Genomic DNA, 24,266 nt, shown 5'->3' with positions numbered 1-24,266 from the left:
CACCATGAGAAGACAAGTTAATTCAAAGTGCTTTACAGAATAAGAAACACATTAAAATCACAAAGAAAGACATTAGAATCACCATAACTTTTCATTTAAGCAAAGAGTCTTGTAATTCGTTATATTGTGGTACTGTGAGAATTTTGATATTATATCACGATATTTAGGTTATTGTTACATCCCTACTGACAACACAAAGGATCATGGTCTATGTAGTTCCCTCTTTTTTGCACCATGGAAAAGCAAGGTGAGTTTATTTGTATAGCAGAGTTCTTAAACAAAGTAATTCAAAGTGCTTTACAGAATAAGAAACACATTAAAATCACAAAGAAAGACATTAGAATCACCATAACTATTCATTTAAGCAAAGAAACTCATAATTCAATATACTGTGATGGCTTCCGATATTATTGTGAGACTTTTGACGATGACATATTATATTTTGATTGATAGCATTTATATAGCGCCTTTCAAGATACCCAAAGCGCTTTACAGTTCATTATTCAGTCACTCCACACTCAGTGGTGGTAAGATATTTTGGTTGTTTTCATATTGCTAATCACAAATGTGAATGCATAAATAAAACGAGTCACACAAGGTCATGAGAATAAAAATCTTTATTAGTGTTTTATGAAGTCTGCATAATATGCCACACGCCTGAGAAGCTTATAGTCAGAAAAAAAAGAACTGCTCTATCAATACCGCCCCCTACTGGTAAAACAACTGCAACATCTACTGTACTGACTGCTTTGCAAAAGATAACTATTAAATACACACATACTGTACTACTGTTATGTATATGAACATCTGGTCCACGTCAGTTTTTGTAATGCATTTTTTTAAACTTCACATTCATATGTTGTAGTAGGCCAAAGATAGAAACAATGTAATACTAGACCCCGCCCACAGGTGGCAGCGCCCGCCCGAGATCCAACCTCACTAGTTGCACTTTAAGTACAATCGCTAGTGCCAGTATTTATAGTAAACAACATTTACATCAAAATAGGAGCGCGGGGACATGTTCAAACAGCCACGTAATGACAAGGATGGCAGAGTTTAAGCTAGAATAATAAGTCTTTGTTGTACATACTGTTATTTTATAGACAGAACAAATACAATACGAACATTAATACTTGATGTCCCTGTGTGCAGATCAGGCACATTCACCATTCATTTCTATCAGTTATTATTATTCATGGAAGAAAAGTGGTTTTACTCCCATGTTACAAAAAAAGCCAATAGTTCAAGAGTTGACCTTATAAACCCGCTAAAGTTAAGCACCAAAATGCTCTTAGAGGTCACACGTGTTCTTCAAAATAAACGCTATATAAAGAGATGAATGGAATCGTTGCCACCTTTTTAAAACGAGCCTACAGTACAAGATCCGTAAAAGCATCAAATAACGATAGAGTTAAAAGGTGCACTGTGTAGCTTTTTGGTTGGGGAGTCCATCTGTCACCGGTTTGCTTTTATGGATATGTCATTGCTCTGCTTGGAATGTTCCACAGTGTTACATTAAACAGCTCTGCCTTATATTCACTCAATTACAGGTGGTTTTATATCTCAAGAATACCTAGAAAAACAGGTATTCTTACTGTGAGTAGGGTCGCCTTTCCACTGATCTGACCTGTAACTTAGTCTGGTTTGGTCTCCAAAAATAAACAAGTTTAATACTGTGAAACATTCAAGACAAAGCAATAACATCTCCATGGAGAAAAGCATTTGACGGACCCTCCATCAGAAAAGTTACACACTACAGCTTTAAGAGATTCAGGTACATTGCTTGGTTTGGGCACTTTAAAGGAGAAGTTGATGCATGTCTGAAGAGACGATAGTATTTTTGTGTAATTGTCCAGTTTTATTGAATGGGTGAAATTTGAGAAAGTTAAGGTGCGATGTGCTTCCTGTGGCATATTTATATTTTGTACAATAAACTTAAATTTTTGGAGATTTCTGTAAATGGGTCTACAGTAGAAATAACAAAAAGCTGGTAATAGCTCTCAGTTTGGTTATTGCTGGGACATTTTATAGGCCAATAATATTTAATACATATGGTTAGGGGGATAGACACATAGCTGGTTCAATTGTTGTTTTATAAGTTCCAATAAAGTAAGTGTTAAAATGTTTCTAATACAATTTTAATACTTATTTTCTCTATGATTTTAAGAAGAAAGTTTAAAAAGGACGTGTACCTGATTTTTTTTTTTTTTTTACAAAAATTTGCCTTGCCCCAGTAGCTTTTATGGTAATAAAATTCTAATTCTAATTGTAATCTAATTAGAAAGCTTTTTTTAACATCCGATACTCAGGAAATGCGCAATAGCATGCTAGTTGTTAAGCCGTTAGCTTTACATGAGAGACCTGCACTCCCGCAGCCCTCCCATGGGACTCGACGCAAAACAGTGGCATGGGCAAGAGTGGGACTGCACAATGTGGGAGTGTGCGGGCGGGATGATAAACTGCAGTCCCGCAAACTAAGGCCCTGTCCACACTAGTACGTATTTGACTCGTTTTCGTTGCAGATGCAGTGTTCGTCCACACTAATCCAAAAAAACGACTCCAGAGACGGAACGATCTGGTACCGTGTGGACACCTGAAAACGCTGATATGCTGATGTAGTTCTATGCACCGCGAAGTAGCTAATTCACCGCCAAAACGCTAAAAGGCAAGTATATATTCATATATACGGTCTATGTGTATGACCTGCAGATGTATGACGTTTATGCAAATTAGCCATGCAGTTTTAAATATGCTCAAAGCTGTGTGGATAAGAAAGGATTTTGGACACAGAAACGACGTGTATGGACGCAGATCGTTTCCGATATGGTTTCCGTATGGTTTGCCCATACCTCATTTGTGCTCGATATTTTATTTAGCATTAATAAAAACATTTTAAGCAGCCTAAACTTGCAGATGTAGTCTAATCTCGCGCACATTTAAGACAATCTTCTGCTTCTCCATGTTTGATAGAGCTTAAGAAAGCGAACGTCTCTATCTTGAGGGATTTGCAGGCTGGAGCAGGACAAAATATTGCAGACGAAGGTGGGAGCAGGAATGAAAATTACAAATCTTTGAGAGTGCGGGCAGAAGTGGGACTGAAAATTCTGTCCACCACCGAGCTCTACTTTACACTGTGGTCTCAAAGTTGTGAAAAGTGCTTAGAAACATATTGCGGTGAATAATTTAATTTAAAAAGCTCAGAATGCATATGGTAAGAGAGGAAAAACCTTTGGCTTTAGAAGACAGTAAAAATCAGGTACAGAGTCTTATATGTTTTGCTATGAGTGTGTCTATACAGTGGAGCTATCAATTTACAATTTATGGATTTTTAAACCACAAGCAGGGTAGTAAATGGAACGGGGGACAAAGGGGAGTGTTGTCCCGGGCCACAAGGTTTTTAGGGGCCCAGAACTGGACCCTTTTCCTATTCATTTATATTAGGCCCATTTGAGGCTTCTTGCCCTGGGCCCCCAAATTTCTGTCAACGGGCCTGACCACAAGCACAAAGCACCTTTAGCTTACGTTGGTTACCAGTGGTTGAATTATTTGTACTTGAATGAGGTAAATGAGCTTCAAACTCTTACAGCTTTGGTTCACAGCAAATACAATGCTGAGTGCAAAACCTATAGTGAAAGGTTCACAAGATGACAAACTTCTCCTTTAAAATCCACAGTAATTCTTTGGAAAAACAAAGCAGAGGGAGGCTACACACACTCAGTACAGGGCAGTGATATCTTTGAAAAACAGAGAGACAAAAAACGTGTGAAATGAACGGAACTGAACCCATCGGGTGAAACGAGGAATGGTCCTTGCCCTCCACTTTTTAGAACAGCTGTGGTCTTTTTTTAAAATATTACTTTTAATAATAAAAAGTGAACGACAGAAAGTATTTAAGTATATTTATATATAAAAATACATGAGAATACAAAAAGTAGCAAAACAATGGGGATATAGGCTAAGAACAAGATGAATTTGTTGATACCTTCAATATCTCTAATGCGTCACCCCCCAGTGTCGTCAAAGAAAAGAGCTGATCTTTCTGGTCCCTGCCCAGCGCATCCTAAAGCCAGGCTAATTCAAGATTTAAAGTGCATATGACAGGTTAAATTACACATTTCACATAGTAATAATTACATTTAAGATTTGCCTAGTTTTTCTGGTTTTGTAATTTCGGTGAAGTTAATATAATTTCACTTCCAGTTGGACATGAGCAGCAGATGTGACGCAAGTTGAAGTTAAGTTACCTAACAACCAAGGGCTAAACCTGGTGTAAATTAAACAATAGTTATGATATGACAAATAAAAATTAATGTCAACACTTATTTTGCTAAAGGTGCATTGTGTAACTTTTCTGGTGGAGGGTCCGTCAAATTGAGATGTTATTGCTTCGTCTGGAATGTTTCACAGTATGGTATTAAACCTTTCCATCACCATGGAAACTAAACCAAATCAAGTTACAGGTCAGATCTGTGGAAAGGAAACCCCGCTCACAGTGAGAACACTTTTTGTAGGCATTTTTGAGCTTTAAATCCACCTGTAATTGAATAAATGTAAGGTAAAGCCGTTTAATGTCATACTGTGCAACATTCCAGGCAGAGCAGTGACGTATCCATAGAAACAAGCAGGTGACAGGCCGCAAACCAAAAAGTTACACAGCACATCTTTAAATCAGCAGTCAGAAAAATGCATAAATTGTCTCACCATTCACCAAAGCCTCTACTTTCTGTATTTTCCAACTTTTTGTTTTCTACGTTTCTGCACAAACTGCCACTTAACTGATGTAAAACTATGATAAATATTTACCACAGGAACTATCCTACCAAACCAAGTCATAATTTGAAATATATCTGAATCTGTCAAATGCACTTTAAGTTTTCAAACCAGGCTTTCTCCGTCCGGGATGCAAATCAACTAAACTAGAAGGTCGTGACTAGTGCCATATAATGACAGAGTACTAAACTGCAGCCAGGCTCAGTTTGTCTTATTTCAATTTAAGATTTTTGATTTCTTAAACTAACATTCCTATTTGTCCATTTAAGCTGTATGTCCTATAACGACACACTTCGACAAGTTTCTTAAAAAAGCCGTAATGGCGAAATCAAAACAAAAAAAAGGAAAAAATAAAAATAAAAAAAGAAACAAACAGAGTCCTTTCCACAACCTAATTTCATATAAACATCATTGTGGTAATTCTTTCAAAAGGCCACCAAAGGCAATCGTCATCAAGCTAACTCCCTCACACACAAAATATGGGGCAAAGATTATCTAAAAATTAACTAAAACTCAAAAGCTAGAACAACAATGGTTAAGTTGGGCAAAGAACATATCGTTTTTAAGCTTGTTTTACTCATACAAGCTATCTTCAAGACTGAGAAACTATTCACATATTTTTGGTATTCCCCCTAATTATTGGACTAAAAATTAAGGTAACACTTAAGTTTCGGGACCAAATATTAATAGCTAGGGATGGGACACGATCTCGAGACAAAATTGCCACAAGACTACGCACACATGAGGAAAACGATCTCCTGAGAATTTTTTCCTCATATTTTTACATTTACCGTGGATAAAAAGGGGATTAACTTTGCCGAGTAACTCGTCTCGAGAAGCTGCAATTCCAAAAAGCAGTGCTACAATGACAGCAAAACTAAAATGAAATATTGTGAAGTCAAAACTGTGAACTGAATGGCACAATTCGTTTACTAAAAATTATCTCAAAAGCTCGTCTTGTCTCGTTTTCGGGAGCCAAATCTCTTGTCATGTCTCGTCTTGTAAGAACTTGTGTCTCGTCCCATCCCTATTAATCGCTAGTTAATAGTAAAATGTATTATAAGTGCTTAATTACATCTTTGTTAGTATTTATAAAGTACTTTCCATGCATTTCCGTCTTAAGGCCGTATTTTAGTAGTAAACCAATAACTACTTTCTTCCCATTAAAGTAGTGGGGATTACAATAGATGTTTCTGTACATACACTGAAATCTTTATAAGCATTAATAAGTGTTTGATAAATACCAACTAACAGCTAAGTAACAGCTAATTACTAGAGATGGTACAAGATCTCATGCAACAAGATCTCGAGAGACAAAATTGCCACAAAATTGTGCACACATGAGAAAAATTATCTCGTGAGATTTTTTCCATGTGTTTATATTTGGATTGGATGAGAAAGGTTCACGTGATCTTTTATAGTTTCAGAAAGCGGAAGTAGAATGGAAACAAAAATATGAAATCAAATAAATACAAAACTGTGAGGCCAAAATTATGAAATGTATATTAGAATTCATTACCGTATTTTTCGAACTGAATGGATTTAGTGATTTGGAGTGAGATCGTGAGTTTGGTAAACTTATTTTATGTTGATTATGCTATAATTATATGAATAACTGTTAATATGTTACATTAACATATTACTGCCTATTCAGTCTGTTGTTTTCTGTTTTATTGTTATTACTAGAACTTGCCTTTCAAGGTGAAATGTCGGTTCCTGGTCTCTGATTTTATAAAATACATTTCCCCAAAAAGTGCGATTTACATGTTTTTTTCCTCTTCATTGCGCATTTTTTGGCTGGTGCAACTTATACTCCGGAGCGACTTATAGTTAAGAAAATACGGTATGTTAAAATCTCGTCATGTCTCATTCTCATGGACCCAATCTCATATCTGGTCTCATCTTGTGGCAATTTCATCTCGTCCTATCCCTACTAATTAGCATACCATTTACCACTTCATTAGCAATTAATATGTGGCCCCTAAACTAAAGTGTTACCAAAACGCATATACATTTCATCTGTACCTCAAATAGAGATAATATTAAAAGATTTTTGGAGAAGGGGGAGAGCCATTTGAACAAGGTGCATGACATAAAAGGGGTAAGAAAGTGCCAAATTCTAAAATGTGTTCTTTTGTTTTGTTTCGTTTGAGTTTGAGTGCAAAAGAAGTGATTTTTATTTTTCGTAACTTTGTTAAAAGAGGGATGTGGAGCCAGGCCACACACACTATTGTCTTATTTTACAGGATTCTTGGGTTGACATGATTTCCAAAGAAAGGACTCGCAGTTTAAAAAGAGTCAGTCCAGTATTTTACGCTTTTTTGATATGCATTGAGATAGCTAGCTTCGTTTTAGTTTGCAACAGTTTAAAAAGTTTGGAGGAGCAGATAGGAGTGTTAGCACTGCCAATTTAGTTCAAGGCATGGTCAGCTATGGATTTTTTTTCTTTTTTGCAGATACCAATATTCAGTATTTGTTTTGCTATCGTGGCCGAGCACAGATATTCACCAAAACTGATATTAAGCTTTTAAAATCTATCCACCTTATTCCGCCACCACAAATAAGGTGCGCTTTTTTGTGGTGGAACTTCCGGTTAATCAGGGATCCCATTCATGTCATGGCATAAAGTCGGTTGTTCAGTTTTTATGTGCACCGACAAATCACACTGTACTGATTCTTTGAGGGGCTTTAAAACGCTTTTATCGTCTGTACAGAACTTATTTATTGTTAAGATACAAAATAATACAAACCGAATCATGATGGCGGCGCCCTGGAACTTCCGGAATAAGGCGAGTAACAGACCAAATTTATGTTAACTTACAGTGAAGTTTATAAATGAATGCTTTTGTAAAAATAATAATACATTTATCTGGTATTTAATTCAAATTTTCTCTTATTTAGTCTGCTCAAAAAGACAGATCCAGTGCACAGAGGTCTAACAGGGTATAACACATGAGCACACAGATAATAGGAAAGAGCAGAAAAAAATATTGGTGCCAAATATCGGCAACATTTTCGATATCAGACCTATAACTGATATACCATCTAATACATTCCCATTGTTATTTTCCTTAATGACAGGAGTAATGCAAAATACTAAATGTTTTTTGCATCAGTGGTAAGAAGAGCATATGTTCACAATTTAATCTTTAAATTTGAACTGTTTTAGCCTTAGTTCATAATTGATGTAATCCCAGTATAATCTTTATGGTAAATAAAAACTTTACTTGATTTTTAGTACAATTTAAAATTCATCTATAGTAAACGGGCCCTTAAAAGATTCTATATGAAATTCTATACATCATATTTTAAACTTGCACGCCTTCCTATGTTAAAAAACGTTAATATCCTCTATGGGCATTACATGTAAAGCTCCACTATGTAACTTTTCTGGGGCACAGTCCGCCACTTGTTAATCTCCATGGAGATGTTACTGCTTTGTTTGGAATGTTCCTCAGTATGCCATTAAACTTACCCATTTCATTTATTCCAGTACAGGTGGGTTTATTGTCAAAAAATACCTAGACAAACATGCATTGTAACTGTAAAGACAGCCACTTCTACACAGATCTGACTTGTAATTTGGCCTGATAGCAGCATGCTTGTCTCCATGGTGATAGACAAGTTAAAAGGCATATAGAGGCAAACCAATAACATCTTAATGGAGGAAGAAAAGCTACACAGTGAAGTTTTAAAATGGGACTTGGGAAAGCTCAAGTTTTTAAACACGCTTAATAGCACTGTTTTGGCTTTGCATCTCTGCTCCGGACTGCTTCTCCAAACCAAGAAAGCCAGTTTCAGTGTGGGAAACAATAGCTCCGTCCAGATTAGGACAATAATGTATCATAAAAAACACAAAATACTGTACTGTCCCTTTAAGAATTGGTAAAATCTTTGTATCAGGCTGCGTTTTTGGGTGTTTCCGTAGCTGTTTAGGACATACTGGTGCAGAGGCCAGACGGGGTGCCCATCTGGGTCAGAACCTTGTCCAGCCACTGCAGAGGGCCATTTAAGTGAAGCTCGATCCAACATGGAGTGCTTGTGACCGTCTGCCGCCTATGGAGAAGAATACAAGAGAATAATAGAGTTGGAGAAGAATACATGAGAATATTAGAGCTGGACAGGACGCAAAAAAAGAGCCTTAAAGATGCACTGTGTAACTTTTTGGTTGAGTTCAGTCACTCGCTTGTTTCTATGGAGATGTCACTGCTCTACCTGGAATGCTCCACAGTATGACATTAAACAGCTCTACCTTTTTTATTCAATGACAGGTAATTTAATAGCTCAAAAATACCCAGAAAAACAGGTGTTCTGCTGTGAGTGGGAGTGCCTTTCCACAGATCTGACCTGTAACTTGGTCTGCTTTGGTCTGCTTGAAAGTAGAAAGGTTTAATGCCATACTGTGAAATATTCCAGATGAAGCAACATCAGCATCTCCATGAGGAAAAGTATTTAACTGACCCTCCAAAGTTACACAATGCAGCTTTAAGGAATTTTATTAGTCACAAAAAAGTACAGTTTTGCAGTATTTACAGCTTGAAACTCAGTGGTAAGAGTATGTTTGAGAAGTAGAAGAAATGTTTTGATAAACTTTTTTTAAATATATATGTGTAAGTATATACCTTCAATGTCCTAACTTTATAGCAGTAGATAAAGTATATTATAAAAAATATATATAACAGAGGTGAAAAAGAAAAAAAAAAACATGAGATGTCAGCTATTAAAAGCATCATTTCATCATCATCAACTGTTATCATTAACAGGACTACAGAGACTCCAAAACACATGCAAAAAATATATCATGAAGAAGTGGCATTATTTAATCAAAAACTAAATAAACAATCTGTTTTTCACTATTCCCATATAATCTGTATCTACAAGTCTTCAGTCAACTTTCATATTCATTTAGTTATACTTATGTAAATGTATTTAACAAATATCTGTGATGAAGACTGCATGAAGCAATCTTTTTTTAGTACTTTATGAATATTCATTTAAAAAATCCCAAATGATATGTGTGTGATGAATTGTGAAAATAAAAATAAAAAATGAGAGAATTAATTGATAGTGGGCTAAAATATTTCTAATTTCTCTAAATGTGAAAAGTTTTGAGGTAAATATTTGCCTCACTACAGCCACAGAAGGATTTATTAACAGCAAAGATCTACTTGAACAACTAATATTTGACTGTAACATCAATCAAATTCAGTTTGTGCGTGACTACAACACCACCTGGCAGCAAATAAATCAAGTTGTTTTGTTGTAGTTGTCAGGCATTGATTTGCATGGCCTCACCTGTACTCTGCTCCCCAGCCTTTGACAAAACTCATGCGAATGGTGCACATCCTGGTCAGCTGGTACACCGCCTCGAAGCCCTGATTCACCGACTGAGCCAGAAGAGCTGCAAACTCCTGGTTGTTGAAGATTTTCAGATTACAGCCTGAGGAGTTAAAACAGATGTTAGCAAATGTTGCGTGATTTTTTTCCCCCCCAAAGCCCAATTTCCCCCCCAAACAACAGACACAGATACAGAATATCCTATGCCCTCAGTCATCTCTATTGGGCTTGTAAAAAATATAAGTGTATATAATAAATTGAAGTAGCCTGAGAGTTTGAAAAGGAGGCATGGGGCTGGAGTTTTAATGCTGGAGAAGTTTATTTACATCAGTGCAGGACCCAGAACCTGGAGACATGAATGAGATTGTGATAGTATTGTCCTTTCCAGTCTAGGCCAAGATAACAAGGGCTAAGCACAATGTGAGACTCTGCCAACTCATTCCCATAACATTTCCTACTCACAAACACAATGCCACAAGAAAACCATTGCTAAAGGGCAAAAAGCATGAACTAAAATGTACAAGTGGCATGCAAAGTGGCATGCAAAGTTGCATGCAAAGGCCTGGAAATTTGTAATGGAACTGACAGTACTAGAAAATAGTCTTTATCTTTAAATATACTTAAGAAACCTCAAAGGCTGTGCAAGAATAATCGAGTACAAACAAGTATGTTATAAATATATATATAAAACATTTCAAAAATACAATTATGAGACCATGTGTTAAAAAAGTACACATTTTTCTTATGATTGTGATATTAAAACTGGTTTAGGGTGTTGAGTCTTCCCCTTAGTATCAAAATAGAGTACGATTTAGATCTGTGAAAAAACCCACATATACAGAAGAAGTTGTATTGTTACATTTCTACCATACAAAAAAATTAGCAGAAGATTTCTGTGCACTGACCTTATAAATATGCATTTCTAAAACTAACAATCCAAAAATGTGTTATAGGTAGAATTATCAGCGAGGATAAATTACAGTTAACAGTAATAATAAATTGTAGAGAAAAACAAAACAGCTTCACTAGAATGTGACATTGTTTGAAATTTGTTACCTGGAGGTATTTTACACACTGTTGCTGGATGCCAACCGTACCGCTGGTTGCAGTTTGGACTTTGGACAAAGATGGCGCTATCACTCAGGCACTCTGCAAACACCTCTCCTCCAATGTAGTAAAGCCTAACACCTCTTCCTGTCAAAACGAGTGACACAAAAAGGTAAGAGATAAAAGGAACATCTGACTAATAGTAATGTAATTGTTTTAATTTTTAAAAAGTCTAGCCTTTCAACTTCCTCTTGTCTCTATGGAGATGTTGTTGCTCTGCCTGGAATGTTTCACAGTATGGCATTAAACTTAAACAACTAGTCCAAGATCAAATTAGTGGATAGGTGATCTTGTTCACAATAAGTTGATCCAAGTATTTTTGGCAATAAACATACCCCACTGAGATAGACAAATTTAATGCCATACTGTGGAACATTCTAGGCAAAGCAGTTCCATGATGCAGCTACAAGTCCAAGATTTTAAGCAACTAATTAATACCAAGATGTTAAGCCCAAAACTATAAATTTTGTTCAATCACGTTTGCACTCCCCCATTAGCTTTTTTTTTTACTATGAAGACTGTCAACCTATTGAAACTTTGCAGTGACATCACGCTGGAGAGTCCTGCATGTATGTCTATGGCAGAATGTTTAGCAGTTACCATAGTGACAGAATGCACAAAAAAATACAAAATGGATTTAAGACAACACATTTTCAGGAGCCTAGGCTCAAAAGTTATGCTTAGAAGTTTGATTTTGAGCAAAAAGGGGAAGAGTGAGAAACTAAAAACTGCACAAAACAAAACTCCAGTTCAGTCAAATTGTGATAAAACAAAGATCAGATTACAGTCTAACTTGAGTAACAGAGCTTCAGACAGAGCAGTGCTTTCAGTTAGCATCACACACCCAGAGAATGTTAATGACATCAGCTGCAATATACGAATTGTAAAAGTATAAAAAGTATACAGAAAACCATACTACAACTACGGCTGTACCAAAAGCAAAACCCTTACAGAGAAAGAGTATAAAAACAAATTCAAAAAAAGTTTAAAATTTACAATCCTCTAATTTATGGCCAGACTTATAAAAGGTGGAGGTAATGACAGGTGGAGGAGGTGGCTGACCTATGTGTCTCCTGGTCATCTCCACCGTGGCGTTCCTGTTGACATTGGAGAGAAGGCCCAGACAGAAGCGCTCAGAGTTGGAGGGGTCCGTGAAGCCGTCCACGGTGAGCGAGGGCTGCGAGGCGTGGAACGTCTCCCCCACGCGCTGGTTCAGCTCGTAGTATGCTATCGAACACCAGAAAGCCGGCTCCGAGTAGGTCACCGGCTGGAGGTCTGGAGAACAAAAACAGGATCATTTGGCGACATTATTTTCAGATCAAGCCTTTCTAAAACTGACAGCCTCTCCAGCTCCTTCCAAGTAGCTCGCCAAGGGTTTTCTGAATTAAACATATTGTGCTGAATAACTCTGAATACATCTGATGAATTAAATGCCTCTTACCACTGTCAGTGTATAATTTTGATGCCTAATGTTGTGCACTAATGAATGGTTAATGGATTATGTTTTATAGGCATCAAACTGTACCCCATCTAAGGCTTGCCATTAATCTCAATTTCTTGTGACTGCTAAAATAAGTAGCTCTCTGGCTTTTTCTTTTGTAAAGATAGCTCACATATTATGGTTTCGTTTTTGACGCTACGAATCACCCCCTCCCTTTACTTCTCGCGTCACTCTCCCTTCAGAGCGCTATCACAACACAATCAGCATGTATTCTGCCGATGGAAGCTTTTTGTATTTTGTATCATACTTGTGAATATTTACGGAAAATGGATAGGACCGTATTGTTAACCAGAATGAGTGTTTGAATAGGGCTTGAGAGAGATCGATAGATTACTCAAACATGCATGGATGACATCTTTATGCATGTTTTTGTGTAATAATTTAACCCAACAAAAGCCAAATTGATATTATAGCATTAGTAAAATGCTCTGTAATATCTGAATGGCACCCAATTTGTCAGAAAACCGGAATGATTTTTAGTGGAGTTTTGGAAAATCTCGGCAATTACAAAAATAAAAAAAAAGTTTCTGCTTGAATGTTTAGCATCATACCTATCACTGTTACCCATGCCACCTTGATAGCAGCTATTTAAAAAAAGTTGTGGATCTGAACGGATGAGTGGATCTGTACAAGATGGATTTCTGTGTGTTCAGAAACTCAAATCTCGTGACAGTAACAGTAACTAGTTCCTCTTCAAAATAACAAATAAAAAAACATAATATTTAGAAATGGTCTGGTATTTATCTGAGATGCAATACAATTTTATGATGACCCTGATCCTTTTGTTGTTCAGCCACCCCTTTAACTTCATTGCACTTCCATTTCCATTTCATCTCAGGAGTCTGTTTAAAAAAAGACTTGAAGTACTACAGAAAACATGCACATTACTGATACCAATATTAACACCAATATACAGGCTATCTTTACACCATAACTCACCCAACAAAGGTTTTCGTGTGTGTTCTTACCCATGCTATGATTGACAGGAGAAAGAGTGCTTGGGGACAGTTCTGCTGGAGAACCTGAGAGGAACAAAACAATATTTATTCAGAATTATCAGTCACATGATCAAATCTTATCGTGCTAGTTAAAGGCCCATATTACGGATTCCTCATCAAAAACATACCTGGAGTTGTGTTTTGTTTCATTCACACATGTTTAACACACAAACCCTGCATATTTAGTCTGAATTCTTCTCTTAAACTGAAAACACTCACTCCACTTTGAGGATTTTGAGCATTTGAGATGGACACAGACTAATAATGCAGGATTACTGAAACATCTGTGAATGAAACAAAACACATTTTGGGTTCATTTTTGATGAGGTAACACCATTCTAACTTCTCACAGCTCAAAGCTCACAGGAGTCTATATCGCATAATATAGGACCTTTAATTAGTAAACATAAAAAAAGTACTCCATGTTATAGTTTGGGTTTGTTAGTTGTGGGTTAGTAGACCATAACAAAAATGAGGAGATTAGGTTTGAAAAAAAAAGGCAGAATTGAAGACAATGCGGTTTTCAAGTACACAAAAGGAGTGATTGTCAGTCTGTTATAAGGACACTAAGCTAAGGAACAAGGGAACAAGGAGATAGGACGCAGGAGGAAGGAAGCAGGAGCTAGTCTAGAATACCTGTGTCCATACTTTGATTCATCTGCTGATCACTGGCCTCTCCATCCTCACTGATGTATCCGGGGGGAGGCGTTTCTGGACAAACAAAAAAACCACACATAAAAAAAATAAATAAATCACCCACTAAAAATAAAAACATCTGAAATTCCCAGGATGTAACAATATCAGACACTTTTTTCTTTCCTACCACAATGTCATCAAATCTCTTGTCTGCAGTCTGGTTTAGCTGCATGTTTCACTGACCTGGTATGTAGTTGCTCGGGGGTTCAATTCCTGCGGGGAAATTTGTGTTCTCAGGGATGGAGTGAGTGTAGTCGTCCAGAGGGGGGCGCTCAGTCAGGATCTCTGCCTGGTGCCTGGGCACTAGAACAGCAGGCAGCACTGGAAAGTACAGGAACAGGAGTTAGGAATTGTAAGCGGATACATAAAAAATTAGAGTGGCAACTTAAGTTAATTCCAATATGTGGTATATGATAGTGGAGTCAAATGCTTTGACCCAAGACATTAGCAGCAGTGATGCTTGGTCTCACCTGGGGTCTCCACCCTCTGGTAGTGGTAAGGGTTGATGCAAACCTCATCTTTCTTCAGGTGGAAGGAGTACTCACAGGCCTCGATGGCCCTGAGCTCGTGGTGACTGTGCAGGTCAGGCCACCTCCACAGACGGCAGTAGATCACATGAGGAGGGGTCTTTCTGTGGGACACCTGGAGAAGTCCATCTAGGGATCTGGTTCAATCACAATCACAACATTATATTAGTTACTTAAAAAGGGAATTAATTGTAGTCAACATAACATACAGCTCACCAGTGCACTCTTTCACTATATATACCAAATAGAGTCAAATTGGCAACTTGAATGTCACCCCTATACAAGGGGTCCCCAACTGGTGGACCTTGGTAAATAGCAGTAGTAACAGTAGTAAGAAACAGCACATATCAGTACTCACCTGGTTTGGTCAGGGTAGCTGTACAAGCCTGACGTGTCCCACTGCTCTATCGTATTTGGTGTGCTCAGGCCCCATATTTCAGAGCAATTACTGTGAACAGAGAAACAACAGCAGGGTCAGAACTGAATATGAAAAAACAACACACAATTTCCTTCACAAACTTACTCCGCATAAAGACTAGTTTAGATCTGTACAAACATGTTCTAAAATGTGATTCTTACAATTTGTCAGTTCATGTATCAGTTAGTCTCTGTCAGTTCTTCTGAATGTGTTTAGACTGTGATATTTTCCCCAAATCTGTCAGTCTGTCAATCTATATACTTATTGTTCAATAAAGTGAAACAAATGCAGGCAAAGCTAAAGATAAACCAGAACTAGTTCTGTGTTTACGCTAGCTCTTGTCACATCTCAAAGCACCAAAGACTTCAAATTATTAGATGTCTGTTTGTGGATCGCTAAGATCTGTCGAATTCTTAAAGGTGCATTTTGTAAATTTTCTGGTGGAGGGTCTGTCAAATGCTTGTCTCCATAGAAATGTTATTGCTTTGTCTGGAATGTTTCACAGTATGGTATTAAACCTTTCTATCATCATGGAGACCAAACCAGACCAAGTTACATGTCAGATCTGTGGAGAGGCAACCCTGCTCACAGTATTTTTGAGCTATAAAACCACCCATAATTGAATAAATAAGTTAAGGTTGAGCTGTTTCATGTCATACTGTGGAATATTCCAGGAAGAGTAATGACATATCCATGGAAACAATTAGGTGACGAACCATCCAAACCAAAAAAAGTCACACAGTGCACCTTTAAGAGTATAATTTGGATACAATTTGGATTTGATTATTAAGAAAACATGAGAGTTATGGCAGACATTTTAAATCTATATAAGTGACAAAATGGTGTACCTGCCCTGGCGTGTAATCACTTGGGAGGAACCCGCAGTGATCTTACAATTAATCCTGAATTTGAGAGCAATAATTATGTATTAAGCAATAATTAAACCTGTCTCAATCACTTTTTCAGACTATAATCATTCTGAGAGCCACTTCTGAGGCAATAAACAGGTCTACAGACATGCAAGTATTCTCAAACACAATGTTCCCTTTCAACAGTGAGTTAATTTAGTCCAGGATGAAATGTGATAAGGAGGACATCTTTTACAACCCCTGAAACTAATACAGCAAATTAAGATGGGTTGGCTGTATATTTTTTAAGGCAAATAGTGTTGTTATAGTGAAAAGTGCAGAAACAATTTACACTATTTAAGGAATTTTAGAATATTTAAAAAGGTGCACTGTGTAACTTTTCTGGTGGAGGGTACATCGCCAGTTTTTCTCCATGCCGATGTTGCCTGGAATGACCCATAGCACGGAATTACACTTATTTATCTGCTGTAGGGCCAAGTTACATGTCATATCTGTGGAGAGGCGAACCCACTCACAGTAAGAACTCAAGTTAAGTCAATAAAAACCCGTGTTATCGAGTAAATGCAAGATGGAAATGCTTAATGCCATACCGTGATATTCCAGACAAAACAACATCTCCATGGAAAAAGCAGATGGCAGACACCTCATCAGAAAATTTACACAGTGCATCATTAAGACATTTTTCTGGTAGTTAAAACCTTCATTTACCAAAAAGATGTTGCAATTTCTTTTTATTTGTCTAATCATCATTATTGTGTAATTTGGTAACATTATGGCTGCCAGATAACAGTTATGGAATTACCTCTCTACGTACGTCACATCTGCAGCTAAACTTTGCCAAAATCAAAAAACTACGGGGAAAAAACTAAGCAAGATTTGTAGTGAAATCGTAAATGTAATTATTAGGGATGGGACGAGACACAATTTCCACAAGGCAAGACAAGACATGACATTAGGTCCACGAGAACGAGACAAGATGAGTTTTTTACATATTTTTGACATATAAATAGTCCGATTTAATTCCCCAAGTTCGCAGTTGAATTTGTATTTACTTTGTTGAATATTTTCGTTGTCATTATAGCAGTGATTTTTTGAACAACAGCTTCTCAAAAGATGCAGCTCACCAGCACTTACCCCTTTTTTGTCCAATCCAAATGGGAAATTTTCTAATGTGTGTACAATCTTGTGGCAATTTTGTCTCATGAGATTTTGTCCCATCCTTAATAATTATTTCGACCACGTTCTGGTGTAATAAAATACATAAGGCAGGTAGACTACTTAAGATAAAACTGCCTAGGGTGTTCACTGTAATGGCACAATTTCAGTATGCAATCTGATATGGTCATTTTCATAAACGCAAAACATCCCGAGAAATTCCAGACCAAACTGAAATCATTGTATGTTGATGTAATGAACTGAATTCCTGAAAATCTACCATGTTGGAAGTTAACAAAGGTAGCATGAGGTCCACGTAAGTGCCATGGGTTGTGTACATGTTGTTTTGAGCAAATTAGCCATCTGCTTCAATTTAGCGCAGCATGGTTTGCATCTACTACTACTAGACTTCCTGTAGCATGCCATTATTTGTATGATTTCTCCTGATGCATGGAAAAGGAAAGGTCAACAGCTGAAAAGGTTCTACACAACACTGGCACAAACCTGTAACAGCATTGTGTAACTTTTCTGGTGGACAGTCTGTCAAATTCTTTTCTCCACGGAGATGTTATTCCTTTATCTGGAATATTTTGCAGTGTAGTATCAAAACTTTATATCATCATGAAGACCAAACCAGACCAAGTTACAGGTCAGATCTGTGGAAAGGCAACCCCATTCACAGTCAGAATGCCTGTTTTTCTGGGTATTTTTGAGCTATAAAACCACGTGTAATTGAATAAATGTAAGATAGAGCTGTTTAATGTCATACTGTGGAACATTCCAGGCAGAGCAATAACATATCTATAGAAACAAGCAGCTGACGGACCCCAAACCAAAAAGTCACCTAGTGCACCTTTAAATTCACTGTTCTCACAATTTAAAAAATGCAATAATTATATTTCATATAATTTTGTGGTTAATAATACATAACACTTGTATATCATTTTTCAAGATATTCAAAGACGCTTTACATGAAAAGACAAACAAAGGCAAACAAAAGGAATAAGAACAAATAAGAAGAAAGTTTAATATAATAGTTAATTTTTTTGTTGTTACTTTCATTTCTATTATGATTTCACTTATGTTATATGTTCCATTGTATATAAATGTAAATCTTTACTTGCCCAAAATAAATGCATAAATAAAAAAAAAAAAATTAAAAAATAATTTTAGAGAAATCGCAACATATCATCCATTGTTTTAGTATCGGGATATATCGAATTGTGGGACAAGATTCAATTTCCATGAGATGAGAAACGACAAGATTGTGACATTCTTTAGAATAAATAAATTGTACAATCCAGCTCCCAATTTTTGATGTACTTTATTTAATATTGCCACTCTCATCGTAAGAGTGCTTTTTAGGACTACAGCTTCTCATAAAATGTAACTCACCAGTACATAACTCCATTTTGTATCCAATCCAAACGTAAAAACATGGGGAAAAAAATCTCACAAGATCATTTTCAGCATGTGTGCACAATCCCGTGGGAATTTTGTCTCACGAGATTTTGTTCCATCCCTAATATGTATCGTATCATCAAACTCAAGGCAATGCACACCCCTATTTATTACTCATAGCCCTAGTGTGCAATTACTATTTACCATTATGCTGATTCAGAACTACAGAAAATAGCAGTCTACACTCTGCACCTTTTGTTAAATACTTAAGTCCTCCAAGTTTGTGGCACATTTGTGGTACAGTGTATTGTTTACATGGGGAACTGTCCACTACATCTAATCCATGTTTGTTCTTATCTACAGGTGGCAATCAGGGACGACCACAGCGCACCACTTGGGGATACTTCTCCATATCTACAGGTAAGTTCAAGGTCAGGAGTATTTAGCAGGGAGGTCTGCCCACAATCATTCTGCTGTTTAATTGTGGCATTCGTGATATGGTTTAAAAATATTTGCCACTTTGGATATGGTTGGTTAAATTTGTGGCACTTGATTATGGTAAGTTTCAGTATTTTCTGCACCACTTAGGGATACTTCTCCATATCTATAGGCAAGTTCGAAACCTACATAGCAAGTAGGTCTGTCCACTTTTCATTCAATAAATTCATAATGGAACAATCATTCTGCCATTTACTTATAACATTTGTGATATGGTTTAAAGATCTTTGCTTCTTTGGTTATGGTTGGTTGATTACTGCAGTAATGTGATATTTTATATACCGCACTTAAAGGGTCATTATGTAACTTTTCTGGTGGAGGGTCTGTCAAATGCTTTTCTCCATGGAGTTGTTATTGCTTTATCTGGAAAGTTTCACAGTATGGTATTAAAACGTTCTATTTTCATGACAACGTCACTGTCTGTGACGAGGTAACCACACTCACAGTCAAAATGCCTGTTTTTGTAGATATTTTTGAGCTATAAAACCTGTGATTGAAGAATTGTAAAGTGGAGCTGTTTAATATACTGTGGAACATCCCAGGCAGAGCAATGACATCTCCATGGAAACAAGTTTGTGGTGTACCTCCAACCAGAAAAGTAGGAGGAGGATTAGCTTAGTGAGTGCATGGTTAGATTACTGCATTTTCTTTCCTTAGCCTGAATTCACAATATACAGTACTAACTCATACAGACCAACTGAACAAAAACAGAATTTGGGAAAAGAAGTAATTAATTAGATGTCCTACTGCCTATGTAAAGGTGCACAGTGTAACTTTTTTGGTTGAGGGTCTGTCACCTGTTTGTTTCTATGAATATGTAATTGCTCTGCCTCGAATGTTCCACAGTACAACATTAAACAGCACTACCTTACATTTATTCAATTACAGGTGGTTTTACAGCTCAAAAATACCTTGAAATACAGGCATTCTGACAGAGAGTGGGGTTGCCTCTCCACAGATTTGACCTGTAACTTAGTCTAGTTTGGGCTCCATGAAGATAGAAATGTTTAATACCATACTGTGAAACATTCCAGACAAAGCAGCAACATCTCTATGGAGACAAGCATTTAACAGACACCCCACCAGAAAAGTTACATAATGCACCTTTAACATTTTAGGTTTTACTGAAACTCCAAGAAAAGGAGCAACTATTGGGAGCTTTCTAACACCTATTTGCACTAAACATCTAAATTTACCTGGGAATGGTGACACATTTGGTGTTGCAGTTCTGCGTGGCAATGGCCTTCTCCAGTTCGTCCAGCTGTCCCGTCTTCTTCAGCTTCTTCACCAGGATCTTGACGGCCTTCTCACACCATTTGTCCTCCTGACCATTCTGCTCCCCTCCACCAGCTCCGCCCGGGCCGCTGGACATCTTCTTCCACCCCAGCAGCCTCTTCACGACTGGAGGGGTGAACGGCAAGATGGAGGACATGTCTTCTCAAATGATGTCCAAGCTTGCTCAGGTGAAGGAGGAGTGATGCTTAAAAAAAAGCTCTGGGCCCTTGCTTTGAGGGGCCCGTCTACGTCTCAGAGGGTCACAGTGTGGAAGCCAGGGTTAGGAGGGACTCACTGTATACCTGAAGGAAGAGTGATGAACAGATTTAGTTAAAAGTTTAAAGCAACTATAGTGGACACTGCATAGTAGTAGTAGTAGTAGTAGTGGTAGTAGTGGTAGTAGTAGTAGTAGTAGTAGTAGTATTAATAGTAATAGTAGTAGTAACAGTAGCAGTTAGTGGTTTGGTTATCAAAAAGCAGGAAGCTAATCTCAAAATTAGTCAAGGCCTGATTTAATTTTGAGTAAAATTAATGCAATAAAATTGAAATAATGTTTCCAAAACAATATTTTCAACTTAATTACAACTTCAATTCATAATTACATTTCAAACTCAATTTGATACTAACAGAAAGGCTAACAAAGTAATCTCTTTTTTACTATGCTTACTAACCTGTGGGCTTTCATATCAGAACTAGAGTGTGATATGATAGAACTTTTATTTGTCTCACAATGGGGAAATTCAAGTGATCCATTGAGTTTAAGGACAGCAACTAGGCACTCAGAAATCATGATAAATGAATATAGATCAAGCCTAAGACCAAAACAAATCACGAAGTCTTATTTTGTCCCATTTAATGTGTTTTTCCTGTTTTTAAGACTTGCTCAAATGAGTATATAGTTTCACATATCTACCAACCTGTTGCCTTTTTTGAGTTTGAAAATCTTGATTGGCCAATCACTGCTTTTACTTAGAAGCCTCACAAGTTGCAGCATATTCACTTACAAAGACAAATGTCTGAGGTAAGTCTGACCATAATGAATTACTCCAACAAGTGGGAGCTGTCAAACATGTCAGGACCCTGTTATTATGTTGTGACACAGGCCTGCAGCACTTCAGTGACAAATGGACATTTGAACACTTCTTTTTCCATCTTTTTGTTACTCCTGCAGACCAATTTTAACTTACTTACATGTAGTTTTTATTTATACATTTACATGTTTTTACATGACACCGTAGTGCAAAAGCAACATGGAGAATATTTGATATCCATTATATTTTTGCATTGCCAAATTATTTTATCCTGGCCAGTGCACGGCTTACTTATTTGTAACTATAAATGCTATCCCCCTAGGGTTCAAGAAATAGTAGATAGTCTTTCTGATTCTAGCTCTGATTACCACCAACAGGCCGGGTGCTAGCTACAACAGTGGGGCTTTTTACCCTCAATCCTACTATTTTACCGGTGCTGGTCTGTTGCAACTACAGACGGCCACAAAAGAAGATAAATAACAAGACTGTGTACAATCGGAGGTATAGTTTTGGTCATTTTAAGAGCAGTGGAAGCGATACAAGGAGGGGTCATCAAGCGGCTAGTCCAGCTAAAATGGCGTTAGCTTGGGCTCGAAATTCCAGGCATTTCGCTCGGGGGCGGGGCTTAACGTCCTATGTCATTCGCTCAGTTGTTGATCATTACGTAACTTTAGAAAACTCTAAACATGATCAAGTAGATTGTCACGAGCATTAGATTAAGTTATTACGGAAGTGCAAGGCTATTTTTAATGGCAAATTAATTCACCTCAGGACAAAAGCTATAATTTAATGTCACTGTCTAAGACTATGTTCTATTGTTAATAGAGTATAATAATAAAAAATCAAAGTTCTACCACACCTTGCTGAATAACGTATTAATGAAACTAAAAGGCGTTTGTTGTATATGATTATGATGGCAATTATTTGTATTATTAGGCTATACAAACAGTGGGTTCTGGGGTTTAATCAGTAACTGAAAATACCAGGTTCAACATTTGTGAATTTACCTTTTGGATATTTCATGGTTAAGTACAATGTAAACAACGGGGAAATTTGGCCCTTACCCTTCATCTGAGACTATAATCTATAATCTGAAAACCACCAAGATATTAAGGATGCAATACAGACAACTGAAGAAATTCAAAGTCCTAAATAAAACATAACCCCAACTGAAGTGGTTTGTCCATTGTCCAAAACAATGTTTATGTTTTATCAAAGGGTTAGACAATGTGGTCACTGAATGTTACTTACAAAAACATATACTTTTAATGTCTTTACAACAAATGTTAGAAATGTCATTTGGGGGAAATATTATCTGCGATTTATTTATGAGCAATAGATTTTTAAACAATATAAGGAGAAAAAATTGCTGCTGAATAGACCATCCAGCTGATTTTTATTTCAATTTTTTTCTTTTTTTGAATTGACTGAGAAACTTTGACACTAGAAGGCCATCAGAGTCTTCTGTATAAATTGAAAGAAAAAGAAAAAAAACATAATTACTGTCTTGAATTTAGAAGCGATATAAATATCACAAAACAAATCACGAATGTTTACCAGTGGCCGTGATTAGCACGCCCACCGCGAACGAAATGCCTGGGTTTTTGCGAGTCCCGAGTTAGCTCCAGCTTGTTATCAAAATCCTTTTGTTGTGATCCACGAAAAACCTCCAGCGCGCATTTGACAGATCGGGCTCCTTCACCACGCATTGGCAGCTTGTCTATTCACACCAGTACATAGATGAACAGAAAATATATGTTAAATCGTTGTGAAAGTGTAAGCAGGAGCGGGTTATTTGAATGCGATTGTGAGTTTTAGGTGCAGAAACGAGTTAGCATCTCGGACTTCTAAGCAGGCTCCCGCTGGCTAACGAGGCTAACATGCAAAACAACATGATCAAAAGTCGTGGAAAAGAGGAGTGCGTTTCGATATTTACCGTATTTACGTGCTCATAAACTCCACCTTTTCATAGGCACGATGCAGCCCGTTCTGTGATTCCCATAAAAGTGAGTAGATTGTTTTGAATCACGGATAATTTTGACAAGGCTCTTCTCAAGTTGCTACAGGAGCTAGTTAGCTGTAGGTTTGGTAGACCGGAACAAAACAACAAACGTGCTGCCTACGTAGAAACTCTTGACTCCGCCCACATTTCAAAGTATTAATTATTTTCTGACAAAACCTATCAAATTAATATTTTACAATTTTCCAGCAATGTTGTGCCAATTGTTAAATAATCTTCTCTCATCTAAATGTAATATTATTTCCAAATTGTTATTATTAACCTAAAATTTTGGCCTTTCAAATGTTCCCTTTTTTTCATTTTTTTCCAGCCTTCTTATTATTTTAAATCAGGGTTCTCCATCCAGTAGCTCAGAAACTACCAGTAGCTCTTCACCCCATTCCAAGAAGCTCCCCAAGGGACTTCTGAACTTTACATATTATGTTGAGTATGTAAAATGTAATGAATTATTTTGATGCCTAACTTTTTGCTCTAATAAATGGATAATGGTTTATGTTTTCTAGGTATCTAACTGTTCCCATTCAAGGTTGTAGATCTTATATTTACTCAGTTTCTTGTAACCGCTAAAATAAGTAGCTCTTTGGCATTATCGTTTTTGTAGCTCCACGGAGGAAAAGGTTTGGCGAACTCTGCTTTAAATTTTGTTTAAATATTGAGCTGGAC

At 37.0% G+C, this 24,266-nt stretch overlaps 1 protein-coding gene across 2 annotated transcripts; it reads right to left on the bottom strand.

The window, feature by feature from the left end:
• Positions 1–602: 602 nt before the first annotated feature.
• On the bottom strand, positions 603–23,665 carry LOC110161051 (mothers against decapentaplegic homolog 2). 2 transcript variants are annotated; one of them, XM_020925759.2, is made up of 11 exons: positions 23,520–23,665; positions 20,474–20,854; positions 15,295–15,384; positions 14,880–15,073; positions 14,593–14,730; positions 14,350–14,424; positions 13,684–13,737; positions 12,277–12,489; positions 11,164–11,301; positions 10,066–10,210; positions 603–8,826 (listed from the first exon to the last, which is right to left on the bottom strand). In XM_020925759.2, the coding sequence occupies exons 2-11, from the start codon at positions 20,707–20,709 to the stop codon at positions 8,703–8,705; spliced, it is 1,407 nt and encodes a 468-aa protein (XP_020781418.1). In that variant the 5' UTR covers positions 20,710–20,854; positions 23,520–23,665; the 3' UTR covers positions 603–8,702. The 2 variants fall into 2 exon arrangements, with proteins under 2 accessions (XP_020781418.1, XP_020781419.1); XM_020925760.2 differs by having other exon boundaries at positions 14,362–14,424.
• Between the last annotated feature and the right edge of the window lie 601 nt (positions 23,666–24,266).

Source organism: Boleophthalmus pectinirostris, unplaced genomic scaffold (genome assembly GCF_026225935.1).
Source record: "Boleophthalmus pectinirostris isolate CB_2022bp ecotype Guang Dong unplaced genomic scaffold, ASM2622593v1 HiC_scaffold_4, whole genome shotgun sequence".
Classification (NCBI taxonomy): Eukaryota; Metazoa; Chordata; class Actinopteri; order Gobiiformes; family Gobiidae; genus Boleophthalmus; species Boleophthalmus pectinirostris.
The sequence above is the reverse complement of the archived record's forward strand: the minus strand, read 5'-3'. Positions and strand labels throughout refer to the sequence as shown.